Here is a 19,010-nt window from a genome sequence, read left to right on the forward strand (position 1 = left end):
CCGAGGGGTCTGCCGAAGTCTTCTCGGCTCCAGCCGCAGCGCTGGGAGCTCGGGCATCCCGTGCTCGGTGAGGGGCGCGCAGGCTCTCCGCGCCTGGCCCTGGCCCCGGCCGGCTGACCGCCTGCCCGTCCGCCCGCCCTCGGCTGGCTGCTTTGGCCGGGCCGTCCCCGCCCCTCTCCTCCCCCTACCCCTCCATCCTCAGCCCCCTCCCCGCCCGGGCCCGGCTCCTCCCCCGCTCCCCCCGTGCGCGCGAGCCGCGTCCGAGGCTGTGGCTGCTGCTGCGGCGGCGGTGGCGGCTGCGGCGACCGAGACGACGACGACGACGCGGGGAGAAGGGAAGTCGACGGGCACCGGAACGGTGGCCCGGGCTGGGCGGTCCTGGTGATGGCGGTGTTGGACCTGGCCCAAGAGGGAATGGCCGTTTTCGGGTTCACCCTCTTCGTCGTGCTGTGGCTGATGCATTTCATGTCCATTATCTACACGTGAGTCGAGGACCAGCGAGAGGTGGGGGGTGGGGCGGGAGGGTCGCCGGGGGCTGTGGCTGAGGCCGGGGATGGGATCCATCCTGTGCAGTCCGTCTCTCGCATCCTCTTTGATATGGTGGAGGTAAAGAGGGGGTGGGAAGGCATGGCGTGCCCTGGCGACCCTCAGCAGAGGGTACCCTGAGGGGAGGACTGCTGTGTGGGGTAGGGGCTCTTGGGCATGGGCAACTGTAATCTCCGGCGAACTGCGTGGCTTTGGCAGGGGGCAGGGGTGGTACCCTCCAAAGGGGCCGGAGGATGGAGAAGGTTGTTTTGAGAGGCAGCGGGAACTATGGGGGAAATAGTATGTGAGTGGGGGTGGGGAAGTAGATTGAGGTTTTCTTTATTTAATTGTGTGTGTGTGAATGAATGACTAGTGGCCTGAGGAGGTTTGTCTTTGTATGGATGCTGGACTGCAGCTGCAGTGGAGTGCAGAGCCGAAGGGTACCTGCTAACCGCGGTTGGGGAATGGGAAGTCCGAGGGTGACTGCCATTAAGAATAAGGAAAGGGAGAATGTGACTTGCTTTATCATGTAGGTGACTCTCAGAATCAACTAGAGTCAAGTGTGAGTTAGGGATTGGGTGCTCTTTGGAACAAAAATTGTGTGGTGGATTTTTTTTTCCACTTGTCATTGTTCATATTTCTTTCGAGGGGATGATCGTTTCCTCTGGGAGTTGCATACAGCCACCTGCTGGTCACCCTATTGATTTCTCTCTTCCTGGAAGAGTCTGATCTGTTTACCTAGGTGTAGCCCCTGTCTGCCTTGAAAAATGCCCCAGTACAGGTCTTCCGAGTTATCAAGGATATGTCAAGTCAGCTGATAGTTTTCGTCTTCTTCTTGGCTTCAATTGAGCCTAGTTATCTTAATGTGGAAGTAATTTAAAACCCCAGTGAGAATTATTCTTTTCTCAAAAATCAAACCTCTTCTCCCTTTTAAAAAGTGGACTTAGTTTAGAGAGATTAAAATGTTCTGTAGTTGTTGTCTTCTTATAAGGATAGGAAAGATGACCTAAATTTTGTGTCTAATTTAGAAGTTTTGTTTTCATCTTCCATAGTTCAGTTGTTTCCATCTTGTCCAATTCTTCCTGACCCCTTCAGGGGTTTTTCTGGGCAAAGATTCTGGAGTGGTTTCCATCTATCCTTCCACCAGTTCATTTTACATATCAAGAGACTGAGGCAAATAAGGTTAAGTGACTTGCCTAGGGTCACATAGCTAAGTGTCTAAGGCTAGATTTGAAAGAAATAGTCTTCCTGTCCCCAGGCAGGGCACTCTATCCACTGTGCCACTTAGCTGCCTATATATAGTTAAATACAATTCTGTGGAGAAAAGAAAGATCCTTAAGGGTTTTGTTTTGCTTTTTTAACGAATTCATCCTTTCTCTAGAGGAAAAATACCCCACTTTCTACAAGGTACTTAGGACTGCCACCACAGTCCTGTGTAGTTACTGCCAGGTACCCATGTTTAGGTAAGAAAAAAGCTTTATTCCATTACAGGTTTTTCTATTACTTTTTTGGCCCTGCTCCAGTAAAATCGGATTTGTCTCTCTTCCCCATGTTCATTGTTATTGTATTGCTATATTTGTTAGTACTAAAGAACAGTGCTACAATTCCTGATAACTTTCTAAAACATAAAGGAATATATTCCACGCTAGGCAGTGGTGATTTTCCTGGATCAGTGAAGGAACTTGAGGGTCACTCTTCCAAGGTTTTTGAGTTGGTGGTTAGTTGAATTGCAAATAACATGAATTTAGTTGATCCTTGACAACTAAACTTAAAAGTTGTATTGGTAACAAATTGTTGCTCAGTTCTGTTAATAATACATATTATATGTGCTAATTTTTCCACATAAAGGCATTTCATATATTTATGAACCTTAAAATTGTGAGTTTAAATACTGGCAGTTAAAATCAACTTAGCTTTGGTTTTAAGTATTATCATATGCACACATACATATATAATTAAAGGGATAGAAGATAATTTAAAGTTTTGTGTTGAAACAATATACTAATTTGTAATTACATGATTCCTTATTCAATAATGAAGTCATTTCTTATTGTGTAGTCTAGAGCTCTGGAGTGGGATTCAAAATCTTCCTTTTTCCTCTTCTTTGCAACCCTCAATCTACCTTTTACCAGCTCTGTAGCCTTGGGCAAGTTCTGGGTCTTATTTTTTTTTTAACTGATAAAATCTGAGGATTGGACAAAATGATTTCTAAGTCCTTTGTATTTCCAATATTTTCTTAATCATCGAATATGCTGCTTTACATTCATAATGTTAGATCATTTCATTATCTGTGAGATTTTCACCTTGTTTATATTTTAAACTTTGCAATTAGCTTAAATGTATTAAACCAAGAGAGTTTGTTCACTTCAAGTTAGTATTCTTGGGACTAACAAAATTAAGTTCTATTCTTTGAGAAAAAAATTTTTAAGTCTCTATTCAGTTGTCTGACTTTCCATAGTCTATAACATAAATGACATTTTCTGATTACCCAGTCTTAACGTTCTTTTAATATCTTGAGGACGAAAAGTTCAAAAATTGCATGAAATCATGAAAAGATTAAGGATTTCTCCCCTTTAAAACAACTAATAACTTTTCATTAAATTTTAAACAAGGAGTTTGTAATGATCCTTAGTAATTTAACTAACTTTGCTAAAAAGCTTTTAGATCCAGACAGCAAAATAGGGGCTTAAAATTTTGTCTATAATATGAAAAAAATGGTGATTTAGAGTATTTTGGCACATGAAACCATGTCATTCTTCTGACATTGGGTATGATATTTGTGACCTGATACAACATTGACGAAATGTTAGCATACTCATAGGGCTATATAAAATGCTCCCACCTTTCTAGCTTTTTTTTTTTAAAGCATTCTAACTTATAGACTAGTTTGAATGGATGTTCTCCCTCCGATTTTATCAGAAAGTAAATATATATATATATACACTGATAAATGTTTTTTATGTGTTTGTTATTAATGTTGCTGTTGGAAAAGTTTTCCCAATAATTGTTACCCATCTATCTACATAGTTCTGCCCCATTGTCTTAGCAGTTGTGACTTTATGTCTTTGGGAGGTTCTGCTGAAGTGGAAAGGTTTTGAATATGGTCTTGGAAATAGATGTTATGTACAGTTCTAAAGCCTGGGTGAGCTTATCACAAGCAGATTTGCGAGTAAGTGATAAATTAATTCTTTGGCCATCATGAGCCATGGGGAAAAAATTAAGCTTAAAATGATCCTTACCATTCTGTGAACCCTTTACATTTCTTCAGTGACACTTGCACAGTCATAAAAAGAGGAGGAGATTACATTGTTTTTAGATTACTTAAAAACATTAATTTAACAGTATATGTGAAATTTGTCCAAAGAAATTTGTCCAGTGACCTCTAAGCTGAAACATTGCTGAGGAACTAACTGACCCAGATCTGTAGGAATGCTACATAGGTACATAAAACCAGAAGACATAATGAAGTTGAAACTAAATGTAAGGATGGCCTGCAGGGAAGAAATTGGTGGAGTTGTTTTTCTCATATACCCAAAGGCCACAGAAAACATTTTATGGAACACTTGGTCATTTCACCTTGGCAGTCAGTCCTCATGATGCAAGTAAGCAAACAGCATTGTGAAGGTAAATGCAGTTAATGCCAACAGCTATTTCAGAACATCATTTGTAAAACATTTATGGGGGAGGTGAAAGATTATGAGTAGTTTCATCTCAGAAAAGATAGAAAAGCTATGAATAGGAAAGTGAATCTATAGAAATCTTGGCATCAGAGTCTATTAATCTGGCTTACCCTGAGAAACTTTTTAGATGAAACTCGAAGGAGGACAACAAGAAGTTAAATAATATGTAGAACCTGATAAGATCCTTCAAACCAAATCAACATATGCCTTGATACTTGATAACTTTACTACGCCAGCTGTGCATATAGGAAGATGGTGAAAAATATCTGGGAAAACAAAGTGTAGGATTAAGAAAGGAAACTGTATGTTGTGAACACTTTAAGATAGTTGGAAAATAATGGATGTTGTGAGAATTGAAAAACATTACCAAAAATATAATTGACTGAAAATGACATTACTATAGTGGTCATCATTTCAGAATCAGCTCTTTGTGTGAAGTTAGGTAGATCATCAGCTGTTTAGAAAAAAAGGTAAAAATCTAAATTAGAATAAAGGATGAGGACACTGTGTGTTATCATAGTAGTGCCAACCTGACCTATTTTTTTTTTAGTCTTAAGAATTTATTTTATTTTTTAAAAAATAATTAATTTGGGGGTGGCTAGGTGGCACAGTGAATAGAGTACCGGCCCTGGAGTCAGGAGGACCTGAGTTCAAATCCGGCCTCAGACACTTAACACAAAACTAGCTGTGTGACCTTGGGCAAGTCACTTAACCCCAATTGCCCTACCTTCCCCCCTCCAAAAAAAAAATTAGAAAAAAGTTTTTGGTTTTCAACATTCACTTCCACAAGATTTTGCATTTTAAATTGTCTCTCCCCTCACCAAGATGGTGTGCAATCTGATAAAGGCTCTACTTATACATTCATATTAAACATATTTTCACATTAGTCATGATGTAAAGAAAAATTAGAACTAATTTTTTAAAATTGGATTTTTAAGAAAGTGGAATGGGAAGAACCACAGAAAAGAAGAACAAATAGTATGCTTCTATTTGCATTCAGATTCCAAAGTTCTTTCTCTGGATGTGGATAGCATTTTCCATCATGAGTCTTTTGGAATTGACTTACAAGGATCCTTGCATTGCTGAGACCAAGTCTATCAAAGGCAGTCATTACAAGGTATGACTGTGACTGTGTACAGTGTTCTCCTGGTTCTGCTCATTTCATTCAGTGTCAGCTTATATAAGTTTTTTCAGGAAGTTTTTCTGAAGTCTGCCTGCTCATCATTTCTTATAACACAATAGTATGCATTCATATACCACCACTTGTTTGGCCATTCCTCAATTGATGGTCATACCCTCAATTTCCAATTCTTGGCCACCAAAAGAGCTGCTATAAATATTTTTGTACATGTAGGTCCTTTTCCCATTTTTATGATCTCTTTAGGATATGCCTTTATATGCCTTTTGGGCATAGTTCCAAATTGCTCTCCAAAATGGTTAGATCAGTTTACAAATCCACCAACAGTGCATTAGTGTTCCAAATTTCTCACATCTCCAACATTTGCAATTTTCCTGTTTTTTCATGTTAGCTAATCCGATAGTTGTGATGTGGTACCTGAGAGTTGTTTTAATTTGCATTTCTCTAATCAATAGTGATTTAGAGTATTTTTTTTCATATAGCTTTAATTTCTTCCTCTGAAAACTTCCTGTTCATATCCTTTGATCGTTTATTAATTGGGGACAACCTGACCTATTTAAATAAGCTGTTGCTGTCCTGGTTCCTGTTCTCTTCTCACCTATACTTCATAGAATCTTTCACTTCCTTCAAAATTTAGCTGAATCTTCACCTTTCACACAAAATCTTTTCTGATTTTTGCCTTCAACTGCTACCCGTGTTTCCCCGATAATAAGACCTATCCGGAAAACAAGCCCTCCCCTTACTGTGTAAGATTCCTCTAAAATAAGCCCTCTCCCGAAAATAAGCCCTATTGAGATTGCTACTGTAGTGAAGGTGATCCCCTGTGCGCTACATTACGGTACCCTCTGTATGCACTGTCCCCCCCCCCCACCCAAACGCACGCTGCGCTCCGAGCTGCATCCAGTCAGAGCTGCAGCAGTGAGCGTGTCATCCTGTTCTTTATTGTATTCATTATTGAATAAAGGTACATTTTTTTTGTTCACATTTACCTGTTTATTAAAATTGCTGTCAATGTTCATTAAAATAAGCCCTCCCCTGAAAATAAGCCCTCTGGTGTTTTTCTGTCCAAAAAATTAATAAGACAGTGTCTTATTATCGGGGAAACACGGTAGTGTCCTCCTCTTTCACTTGTATTTAACTAACTTACATTTTATTTGTTTTGTATTCTTTACATATTTATATATGTTCATGTTGTCTCTATGACAGAATGTAAGTTCTTTGAGACAAGGACTATTATTAAGGCACAGTACTTGATACAAAAGTATGTGAATAATGCTTGTTAATTGATTCTGAAAAAATGGGAAAGGAATAGGAAAAAAAAGCCAGTCTGACTGATTAGTGCCATTTTTTTGGCCTTTTTTTTTTTTTGGAGGGGGAAAGGCACAGCAATTGGGGTTAAGTGACTTGTCCAAGGTCACACAACTAGTAAGTGATAAGGGTCGAATTTGAACTCAGGTCCTCCTGACTCCAGCACCAGTGCTCTTTTTACTGTGCCACCTAGCCACCCCCAGTTAGTGCCATTTTTTAAAAAAAGCAATTGGGGTTAAGTAACTTGCTCAAGGTTACATGGCCAGTTATTTCTGGGTGTGGTGCTGAGTATCTGAGCCCGGATTTGATCCAGGTCATCCCAACACTAGAGCTGGTGCTCTTACTCGCTGAGCCACCTGGCGCCCCTAAGCAATTGGGTTTAAGTAACTTGCTCATGGTTACATGGCCAGGTGTTTCTGGGTGGGTGCTAAGTGTCTGAGCCTGGGATTCAATCTCCAAGGTCTTCTCAACACTGGAGCCAGTGCTCTTACTTGCTGTGCTACCTGGCCGCCCCCAATTAGTGCCATTTTTAAAGAGAATTTTAGCAGATATAAAATAACCACTGATATGAAGAAGGTAAAAGAAACCCAGAACTGTCTCAGTTTTATCTCCTTGCCTAGTAGAGAGGTATGACAGCCAGGGGCAACACTAATTTAGAATGTAACCCAAATCTGTGATCCTATATCTCATTTGTATAACATTTATGGAGGAGATGAAAAATTATGAGTAGTTTCATCTCAGAAAAGATAAAAAAGTGGTGGAAAGGAAAGTGAATCTATAGAAATTTTGGCATCAAGTCTTTTAATCTGGCTTATCCTGAGAGACTTTTTAGCTGAAACTGGAAGGAAAACAAATGGAAATGAAATGGAAAATATTTTCAGGATTTCTATAGAGATCCGCTCTCATCATTAATACCAGTAGTAGAATTGCAGCATTTGGACTCTACATATATTCAGTGAGAAAGTGGAAAAGGCATTCAAGATAGGAAGAGTTCTTATACCTGATCAAATACACACAGGAAAAATCTGTGCCAAAGATGACACATTTTTAAAGCATTCAGGCATCCATTTTCAAAATCTATCTCAGAAGATAGATTTAAAAAAAAATAGATCATGGACAGTAGTACAGATTAAAAAAGGGGAAGAAATGAACAACTTTCAACTAATATATAATGTAATAATAAGTGTATAATCAAATATAACAATATTTCCCCCCATATCTACAAAAACTTCATGAAAAGTGTCTATTGATGAAAATATGAAACTAATAAACTTTTACAAATGATTTTCTTTAGAAGACAACATTTTCCTAGTAAATTAACTGAGAGGTATAACAAATTCCTGATTTTTGATAAGAAAAACACTTTTGTACTGGAATAAAATTATCATTAAAGGTTCTCTTCATACAAGATGTACCTTGTACTATATTAAGATTATGTAATTTTCCTTGATAAATGTGACCATAAGATAAATGTGAACTTTATACAACCATCCTCTTGAATTGTCAAGATAAAAGAAAACATTAAACCAGGCAGATTATATACTTACCAAAGATGTTGGTTTACATTATGGATAAAGTCCTACATGAAGTTTAAATATAAGACGGCTTTTTTATAGACTCTGAAGTTTTTCAGAAATTTGTTTGTGCACATTATTGTACTGATTATTAAGATCTAAAACACTATAACACTTCCTTAATTAAAATCTGTGACTACTCAATATATTGATCTAGCCATATATAGAGGAAAACCCAAGTGATTAAGAGTATGCAATGCCTGGATTGTGGGCATGTGCCCATTAAAGATAGTCTGATATCTGTCTTGGATTTGTAACTGTCAAATGTTATACTTGATTACCAAAATAAAACAAACTTCAGAACATAAGTTAGGGGAGTAATAGTTACAAAAATGGTTTATCTGGAAAAGATCTGAACATTATAGTAGTTAGCAGGCTTAATATGAGTCAACAGTGTGATGGAACAGCTGGAAAAGCTAATGTGTGCTTGGGCTGCATAAAGAGAGTTATGTCTTCCAAGAATAAAGAGGTAATAGTCTGTAATCTGTTCTAGTCAGATGACATCTGGAATGTTGTGTTCAGCTTTGCACACCACAAGTTAAGAAGGATGTTGATAAACTACAGAGCATCCAGAGGAAGGCAAGTAGAATTATGAAAGGCTTGAGTCCATGTTGAAAGAACTGGGGATGTTGAACATAGAGAGAAAGTTAAGGGAACATGAGAGGGAGTAGACTTGTTCTGTTTGGTCCAGGGGACAGAACAGCAGGAGAGAGGAAGTTGCAAAGAAGCAAATTTGAGGGGGGAGGGGGAACAAACCTACAAACTTCCTAATGATACCCGTGCAGAAGTGGGATTGAGGTACCTCAAGAAGTGAAGAGATTAAAAACAAAAGATCTGATGGGTTCTGCCTCATTGGAGTTCTTCAGGCAGAGTGTGGATGGCCATTTGTCAGGTCTGTGAAGACCTGAAGATTCCATTCCTGGTATGTGTTGGCCTGGATGGCTGCTCAGGTACCTTCAAATTCTAGTTTCTGTGAATCTGTGACAGGGCCAAAGATATAGAGTGAAATGGGCTAAGAATTGATTAGGAACAGATTGATCGGGTTTTATTGGGGAAATTGTGTAGCACTTTCAATGATGTAGAGCTACCCCCACTACAATAGCTTGTCTCTTTCTCTTCCTCCTCTTTCTTTTCCTCTTCCTCCTCCTCCTTTTCCTCTTTTCCCTCCCCTTCTTCCCTCCAATATATTATGTAGTTGTATAGCATGGAACAGCCACATGGTTTAAAAATGGTCAAAATTTGAAGTGATCCAAAGAGTATTGGAGGACACGTGGGATAACAGCAGCATATTACTTAAAATGATTTCAATGTAAGTAGAGTAAAAAACATCAGGGAACATGTGCATGGAATTTTGGCTAAGGCACCTACCTTACTTGTCTGATGGTCACTTTTCTGCAAAATAAAGAAATCAGATCTAATGATCTCTATATCTGAAGTCCCTTTATCTCTCAATCCTGTGATGCCATGTATAACTAGAAAAGAATGTGACATGGTCAACTATTGAGATTGAGGATATATTGAAGATGGACAGTATGAATGTCACACTGATAGCTACAAAATTTTAAAAATAGATTTTGAAATTTATTAAAAAAATTTTTATATCAGTTAATACTTCCTCTTTTATCCCTCTCCTCCTGCCAGAGTCAGCCCCCTTATTAAAAAATATTTTTTTGCATCTTGGAGGGGCAGTTGGGGTTAAGTGACTTGCCCAAGGTCACACAGCTAGTTGAGTGTCTGAGGCCGGATTTGAACTCAGATCCTCCTGACTCCAGGACCAGTGCTCTATTCACTGCACCACCTAGCCGTCCCCAAAATATGTTTTTAAAAGAAGAAATAGATGGGGAAAATCAGCAAAATCTCCACAAAATATTATAAGAAAGTCTCCATCATGTTGGGAAGGACTCTATAAGTATTGTTAAAGAATAAAGACAAAAACCACATTGGAGGAAAAGTCTAGGATTAGAGTCACTAAAATGAATGGAATACCACAGTAGTAAAATTCTTTACTTGTCAAAAAATTGTATGGTTGTGAGTCAAAAAGTACCCTTTTCATATCTCATGATACATCTGTAGGATGAAAATATTGTACAAGGGTGTCTGTCTCCTGTGTGAGAAATGTATCTTCTCTTCGCCTCTACTTTTTTCAGCCATGCCTTTCTTCAAAGCTCAGTACAAGTGCAACCACATATAAGGCCTTTCTTTCCAGTGCTCTTCAGCTGATACTGTTTCCCTCAAAAAAAATGTTAACTTTGTATATATTTATATGTGTAACTCTCCCTCTCCCACCCCACCCCCATAAAATGTAGTCTCAACACTATTATCTTTGTCTTTGTGTCATCAGGACTTAGGGCTGTGGCTTGCCCTGAAGTAGATACATGTTAGTTAATTGTTGATTAAGTGCTACTTATGACAGCCTTTGAATACTGATAATCAGTTTTTCATGAATGAATTTTATTTATCTAGAATAGTACTACTGTATATTCCCTTTTTATGAGTAAGTTTTGAAACACTCAAACTACACAGTATTTACCCAGGGCCTATGACTGGTGGAAAGTTTTGGATTTGGAGTCAGAAGACCACTCTGCTAATCACTGACCTATGTGACCTTAGTTAACTTCCTTCACCATTCTGAACCTCGATTTTCTCTTTTGTAAAGTGAAGCATGTTGGGTGTTAGATTAAATGCTTTCTTTGGTCCCTTCCCATTCTAAATTTGCTTCTGAACTGTGGAAAATTTGGAATGATCAAGATACGTATGTAGACAAACTGGTGTTAATTTCCAATGATAAAATGTTTGCAGGTTTTTTAAAAAATGCAAAAGTTACTACTTTGTTTGGACAATTTGTCTGGAGAACTTTTATGCAAGATTTTAAATCCTGCTTAAAAAAATATAAGGATTAAGTTTTATTAGGTTGTTTGATTTTTTTTTTTTTATTACAAAACAGTTCTACAGAATATTAGGACTGGGTTGCAACAAACAGCTATGCAATGCTGTGACAATCAAAGTTAGTGAAAAGGAGTGACTCTTTATTGCATCTTGTTACATTATGGCAATTGTTAGAGCTTTATTTCTTCCTAGAAGGGGCTATCCTAATTTGCTATCCTTCTGTTTCTTGTATTCAAGACCATTTTAGTGAAAGAATAGAATTTCCAAAGAATGCTGTCTCTCCTTTCTTCTTTTCTAGTATTGGAACTCCTCTTCTTTACAGCCTGACCTCATACTTAATGATAATTTTAATCAGTTTTTTTGCTTACCAATTGAGAATATTTTTTGTAACTGTATTACCTTATTTTTTTTATTACAATTCTTAAGTGTGAGTCAAGGACCTTCAGTATCATTTGTCTTAGATGAGGGAGATGAATCTCTGATTCAGGTGGACTTTAAGAAGTAGAACTGGAATTAGAACCCAATTAGTATGTACAAATTCTGTGCTTTTTCTCTTACATAATTTTTTTCTTTCTAATTAGATAAAAATTTCTTTCCTCATATTAAAAAAACAACTGCCTTTTATTTTTATTTCCAACATTTTTATTGTAGCAATTTTTATTAACCCAAGCTGATTCAACCTTTGAATTTTAAAACCTGTGTTTCATTTTCTATGGAAGTTAATGCCATGGATGATTGTAGTAGAACCCATGTAGAAAAGTTGTGAATAGTTGTGAATTTTAGTAATTAGAAAATTACTTTGTAAAAATTTACTGCTTGAAATTATACTTACAGGATTCAAAATATTTTTTTATTTGTGAGTCTTAGAAGTTCAGCTGACAACAAATTTTCTTAAATAAAAAAATCCCCCAAAGCAAAACTCTTGGATAATACGAGAATAAGGAGCACTGAAACTTTTTAAATGTTACATTTTCAAGCATTCAGGGGTAACATTTTAATGAAGTCTTTCAGTAATTAAACCCCCTTGGGTTAAATATAAGGTCAGCATAACTTATGGCATATTTGACTTTAGTAATGAAGGTTGTTAAGGTGAAGAGTATTAAGTGTTACAGTTTAGGAATCCTAAAGTTGAGGTGTTTTTTTTTCTGGTACAGATCAATATTCAAAGATAACTTGGCATTTATGTGATTTCTTTCTCACCCATTCCTAAAATCTACTTACCAAGTCCTGTCAGTTCTGCTTCCCCAGAATTTTTTGTATCTGTCTCCTCTTCAATATAACATTAACACATCTGTGAAAACAATCTTCCTAACATATAATGGTCATATCACTCTCATCTTTCAATAGCTTTCCTTTGCTCAAATGATAAATACAGCCTGGAAGTTAAGACCCTCTAGGGTAGCTTCAGTCTACCTTTAGATTTATTTCATTCTACATGAGGTATCATGGGGCAGGAGCAAGAATTTTAGACTTCTAGTTAGGAATGCTCTGAGTTTGAATCCTGTTCTGACACTAGTAATTTAATCTCAGTTTTCTCATCTATAAAAAAATAACATTGTTTAGGGACCAAATTAAATCAAATAAAGTTCTTTAAAACATAAAGAACTATATAAATGCTATTTGTTGTTACTATTATTATTCAGTTTCTATTTTAGCCAGACTGTGCTACCAGCTTTCCCCTGATTTGGCCCTGCCCTACTTTGAGAATATCCCATATCTGGAATGTACTCTCTCCACATCTCTCTCTGTGGACATTCTTTTCTCTCTTTAAGGAAATCTTTCCTGACTCCCCCAGATAAAAGTGTTTTTTTTCTCTTCTCATATTTCTCATAGCACTTTGTTTATTACATTCTGCTTTGTACATAGTAGGTAAATACTACTATTAGGTTAATTAAACTGTTCTATGATCATCCCTTCTTGTTTGGATTTTTTACTAACTGTCCCTTCAAAAATATGTTGTAGAATTTTGCCAGAACTCAAACTTTCAAGCTCACTGGCCTGTGGTTTCAGACTCTAACCTCTGCCCTGTTTTTGGAAACTGGGACATTTTTCAATCCTGCAACAGCTCTCCCATTCTCCCTAATTTTTCAAGGAAAACTTACAGTACTGTCCATCACATATGCCAGTTCTTTGACAACTGTAGAATGATTTTCTTGTGGGCCTTGTAGTTTGAACTCATCAGGAGTAACTAGGTGCTTTCTTATTATCTCCCTACTTATGTTGAGTGTGACTTGATTGTTAGCTATTTTTTGTTACATCCTTTTCAGTTCAGAGATCTCAAAGATAATTTTCCTTGGCAAAGAAAACAGAAGCAGAATGGAGTTGAACAGCTGTGACTTCTCTCATCCATTATTATAGTCCAGTCTATAATGAGCAGGAGTTCTTACTCTTATTCATCCCTTTTCCCAGTCAAACATAATACAAAACTATACCCTCAGATCCATTTTTATTGTTTTTCTAATTTTCCTTGCCAAACTTAGCTAATTTTAATGTTTATCAATAAGCATTTATTAAATGACTACTATGTACCAAAAACTGTGCTTACAGCTGGGGGTACAAATACAAAATTAGGCAGTCATTTGTCCATGGAGCTTCTCTTTTGAGGAGGTAGGTTCGCATATTGGCTGTATACAAAATACCCAGTGATTTGTGGTGGGGGAGGCCACTACAAATTGGGAGAATCAGAAAAGGTCTCTTAGAGGAGGTGGTAATTGCACTGAATCTTGAAGGGAGCTACGAGGTTTCAAGATTTGGAGAATATTCCAGCAGTAGAGGGATGGGGAAGGGGAGAAGGGATATCCTGTGCAGAGATGGAATGGCTTGTATGGAACAGCAAGTATAGCTAAAATGCATGGGGAGTCATGTGTGATCAATTTGGAGAGAGAGCAAGAGAGCAGCCTGCAGCCACATTGTGAAAACTTTAAAATACTAAACAGAGATATTTGTCTTTTATCCTAAGGCAGACCTGCACAACTTGGCAGTAGGTAGGGACCAAATTAAAACACACTAATAATAAACTTCAGGCTGCAAATCTTTCTAAGTAAAGGTATAATTAATGATTAAACTATTTTGCAAATAAACCATATTTTTAAAAAGGGAAATTTCAATTAATATCAGTTAATTACACTTAATACTTCAGATTTTTATCATGAAATCATATTAATGTTAAAAAAATTTACTTTATGGGGCGGCTAAGTGGTGCATTGAGTAGAGCACCCGCCCTGGAGTCAGGAGGACCTGAGTTCAGATCCTCAGACACTTAACACTTACTAGCTGTGTGACCTTGGGCAAGTCACTTAACCCCGTTTACCCTGCCTTCTCCCCTCCAAAAAAACAAAAAAAAAATTGCTTTGCTAAGCAGCACAAGTTTTAATGCGTTTTTCAGGTTTTCGTACATTTAGTAATGACTGAAAACACAGTGAAAAGATCCAACTCTCACTCCTTTCAGATTAGAAGCAAACTGACAATGGTTGGTTGCCACAGTTCACACGTTAAACAGGAGATGGTACACAGTGGCAAGCCACCTGCCAAGTCACATGACGGGCATAATAGTGACAAGTAGAAGGTGGGTTAAGAGGGGCATGGACAAAGCACTCATTAAATGTTTACTTTCATTTACATCCTCTACATTTTTTGAAGGCTTCCTGAAATTCTTTGATGGGCTGTATGTTGTGCAGGCCTGTCCTAAGGGCAATGAAGAACCATTGATGTTTCTTGAGCAGGGAAATAATATTCAGAGCTATGCTTTAGGAACATCAGTTTGGCAGCTGTTTGGAGCATGAACTGGAGAAAAGAGAACTGGATATAGAGAGAACAATAGAGGTGATAAAAGCCTGAACTAGAGTGATTGCTGTGAGTTAGAAGGGGATGAATGTGGGAAATGTTTGTATGATTATAGGATGATAAATCTAGAGCTGGAAGGGACCTTAGAATCCATCTAATCCAGCCCATTAGTTTTAAAGAAAAGGAAACTGAGGCTTCAGAGAGGTTAAAGTGACTTGGCTAAAGTCACAGAGGTAGTAATTAAGTTGAGGTGGAGTAAAAGAAAACAAAATAATAACTTGGCAATGGATTGGATTCCTAGAAGAATGATAGTGTTATCAAAAGAAATAGGAAAGTTAGGAAGGATGGGTTCAGAGTGAAAGATGATGTATTCTATTTTGAACAAGTTGAATTTGAGATGAGTTTAGGACATCTAGGTGGAGCAGTAAAGCATGAAGATGGAGATTACCTGGAGCTTAAGTGAGAAATGAGAGGGACTTAGATATGAAGGTAGGTCTTAGATATATGAAAGCACTCTGTAAAAAAACTTAACTTTTTAAAGTTTTCAATGTTTCTGCCATAGCATAATTGCTACCAATATTTAACATAGGAAATAACTTTTGATGTGCCATTGGACTTAAGTCATAGAAGTTGAAAAATTCTGTTCTTGATCTAAGGTAAATTTACTTTTAATTAGATTAACTTTTTTTTTGGTTCATGCCTGTCCAAATAATTTTTGAATTGGACATATGTGTGTGTATGTATATGTGTGTGTGTATATTTATTTATTTATAATCTGTTGGTTTTTTTTAAAGAAAAATTTTTATTGATGTCATTATTTTAAAATTATAATTATCCCCAGTATTCCTCCTCCTTCCCCTGCTAAGGAGTCATCCCATATAGGAAATAATATTTTTTTAAAGAGAAAAAAAGATTAGTATCACTGATCAATACATTGAAAAAGTTCAGCATGTGCAGTGTGAATTACATTGTTCACACCTGTGAATTTAACACTTCTACAGAAGAGTGAGTTGGGGGTGTCTCATGTCTTTTCATTCAAGTCATGCTTGATATAATTTTGTTATCTTCACTTTTGACTTTTTGAATGTAGATTTTTTTCATTTATGTTGTTACAGTTATTGTGTATTTTGTTTTCTTGGCTCTGCTTACTTCACTGTGCAAAAATTATAGATTGTTCCATGCTTTTCTGTATTTATCACATATATGATTTCTTAAAGCACAGTAGTATTACATTAACTTTATATACCACAGTTTGTTTACCCATTCTCTGATCAGTGGATATTCTTTTTTCCAATTCTTAGCTGTCACAGAAAGTACTTCTGTAAATATTTTGGTATATATAGGGACTTTCTTCTTTTCAATAGTTGTGTGAGGTGGAACCTCAGTTGTTTTGATTGCTTTTCTCATATTAGTGGCTCGGAACATTCTTTGATGTGATTGTGAATACTTTGCATTTTTTTTTTTTGGAGGGCTGTTTGTTTTTATCCTTTGACCACTTATATATTGGGGAATGGCTATTAGTTTTAAAATATTTGTTCATTGCTTATATATCTTGGATACCAAACCCTTATCAGAGATATTTGATTTTTTTCCCCATTAAATCACTTCCTTTCTTATCCTAGGTGCATTAATTTTTTCTGTGTTGAAGCTTTTCAGTTTCATGTCATCAGAGTTATGTTTTATAATTTGTAATTGCCTCTATCTTTTGTTTGGTTAAGAATACATTTCCTGTCCATGGCTATGGAATTTAGATGATCTGCTTCTCTTCTAATTTTTTTGCATGATTTTTAATATTAAAGATGTATATACACTTATATGCCTATTGAATTTTAAGTACAACAATAATGAGACTGAGTCTGATTTTTCTTTCTGGTAGTTTATATTTCATAGTTACCTGCAATTACTAAAGTACTTTCATATGTGCTTTCACCCTTTTGAGTGAAGCAGAGATTTACTATTTCCTTTTACAAGTGAGAAAAACTGAGGCCTAGAGACATGATGTGGCCAAGGGTTAATAGCTAACAAGTAGCAGAAGCAGGATTAAAATCCAAGTCTTTGAACTTTAGTGCAATGTACTTTCCCTACCCTGGTAAAGCTGCCAGAGAATGGAAGAAGCCAAATAGAGAGCTACCTACAGAAGGAGATTACAATTTATTTGTGAGGGGAAAGCCCTAAGAAATGCTATTTGTCTCTGTTATAGGTTATAATGAAACTAGTTTGGGGACAGAACTTTTATTTTTTCATATTGTGCTCTTCCTGGTTTAGAAATTAATCTGGACCTTTTATATCCTGTGACAGAGACAGCATGGCATAGTGGATAGAGAAGCAGCCTCAGAGTCAGAAAGACCTCAATTTAAATTCCGTATCTGACACTTTGGCTATGTAACCTTGAGGAATTTGCTTAACTTTGTAGTGCCCTAAGCAACTCTCCAAGGAGACACAGGTCTGTACACATGCACATTTATTCATTTTCAGAATCATTTCTAGTTTACTTCAGTAGAGGGACTTTCTTCACTAAGAATTCTACCTGCCAATGAAATCATAGGTTTAGAGATTAATAGATTAAATGGTATTATTTGACAAAGCCCTTATTAAAGCCCTACTCTGATTCCTTGTCATAGAATAAAGGTGATTCTCAATTCATGAAGGAAATACCAGTAGAATTTAAAGTGTTAGATTCAACAAAACTGGGAAGACTTTGAGTATGCCCAAAGAAAAGCCTAACTAAATTCATACAAGTGTAATTACTACCATCTTGGCCACCAGATTTTATTCACACAATATAGAAATAGGTATCTATGAAATCCAAATGAACTAAGGTATAGAGGATGTTATCTGTTTTGGTGGAAGTAATACCCACACCAATGAAATAATAATAGATTCTTGAATAGTAAAATACTAATTAGCAAAGTTGGTATAAATGATAAAAAATCATGTAATTGACTTCAGGTGATATCAGACATTCAGGTGACTAAATGATTTCTGAAGTACTGTGACTTGGGTCACTTGCATGTTTGTGTTTTTGGAGTTTCTCATGCTACCAAGGAAGGCAGCATGCCATAGTTAAAAAAAAAAAAAAAAGTTGATTTGAACTTAAAAGACCTGGGTTCAAATTTTAGCTCTTTCTGTTTTTATCTGTGTGACTTTGGGCAAGTCATCCTCTTTAGGAACATGTCTCATCTGTAAAATAAGGGAATTGAACCTACCTGTTCAGGGTGAATGGGATGATAATAACAGAGAAGGCAATACTAGTTAACTTTATTTTGCTTCTGTTTTCTCTGCCAAGAAGAAAAACTTTGGGGCTAGCAAGAACACCACAAAAATGACTAATAGTGTGTCAAAACTCAAGATAAGTAAAAGAGCTCCCAGCTACACTTGATTTGAGTTCAAGTCACCTGACTTGAGATACATATGAAGATACTAAAAGATCATTAGTGGATGCACAGCTATTGCCAGTGATCTTTGAAAATAAAAAAAGTGGGTAGAGTGTAGAATAAGACATGTTACATGTCTGGAGAAGGGAAAATGTTGTCATAATTTTTTTTTTAAAAAGGGAAGAGTATAATTCTCAAAATACTAGTCAGTGAGCTTGACAACAATTTCTGGCAAAATTGTTGAACATATTTATTACTAATTCTTTCAGTAAGACCTGGAAAAGGACATAAAGCCATGCTAGACTAATAGTCTTGCCCTCCTACCCCCCCTTTTATGACTAAGTCACTAAACTGATAGACCAGGGAACTCCTATAAATAGAGTTTACCAAGATTTTAACAAAACATTTAATAAAGTTTCTTGGTATACATTTGAAAAAGGTAGACTTATGTAAAATATTAATAATACAGTTAGGGCAGAGCCAGGATGTCTTGAGTAAAAGCAGGAAAACTCCTTGAACTCCCCCCATAACCACCTCAAATACCTATAAAATATGACTCTAAACAAACTTTAGAGCTACAGAACCCACAATGTGACAGAGAGAAACAAATCTCCCGCTGAAGGCAATCTGGCAGTCTGGCAGGAAGGGTCAATCCCAGCACACTGGGAGCAAAGCCCAGCTCCAGGTGAGCCTGTGGTTTTAGCCTCAGGATGACACCGACCAGCAGCGGCACTTCGGGAGG

At 37.0% G+C, this 19,010-nt stretch overlaps 1 protein-coding gene across 1 annotated transcript in view; it reads left to right on the forward strand.

Annotated features, from left to right (window-relative positions):
- Positions 1 to 226: 226 nt before the first annotated feature.
- Positions 227 to 19,010, forward strand: part of UGCG (UDP-glucose ceramide glucosyltransferase) — a 53,838-nt gene continuing 35,054 nt past the window's right edge. Inside the window, exon 1 of the mRNA XM_069085314.1 lies at positions 227 to 482. Within this exon, the coding sequence (XP_068941415.1) occupies positions 385 to 482 (98 nt within the window). The 5' untranslated portion in view covers positions 227 to 384. The remainder of the gene's footprint in view (positions 483 to 19,010) is intronic.

This window comes from Petaurus breviceps, unplaced genomic scaffold, assembly GCF_028583685.1.
Source record: "Petaurus breviceps papuanus isolate PSGF00001 unplaced genomic scaffold, PetGlider_PUasm1.0 175, whole genome shotgun sequence".
NCBI lineage: Eukaryota > Metazoa > Chordata > Mammalia > Diprotodontia > Petauridae > Petaurus > Petaurus breviceps.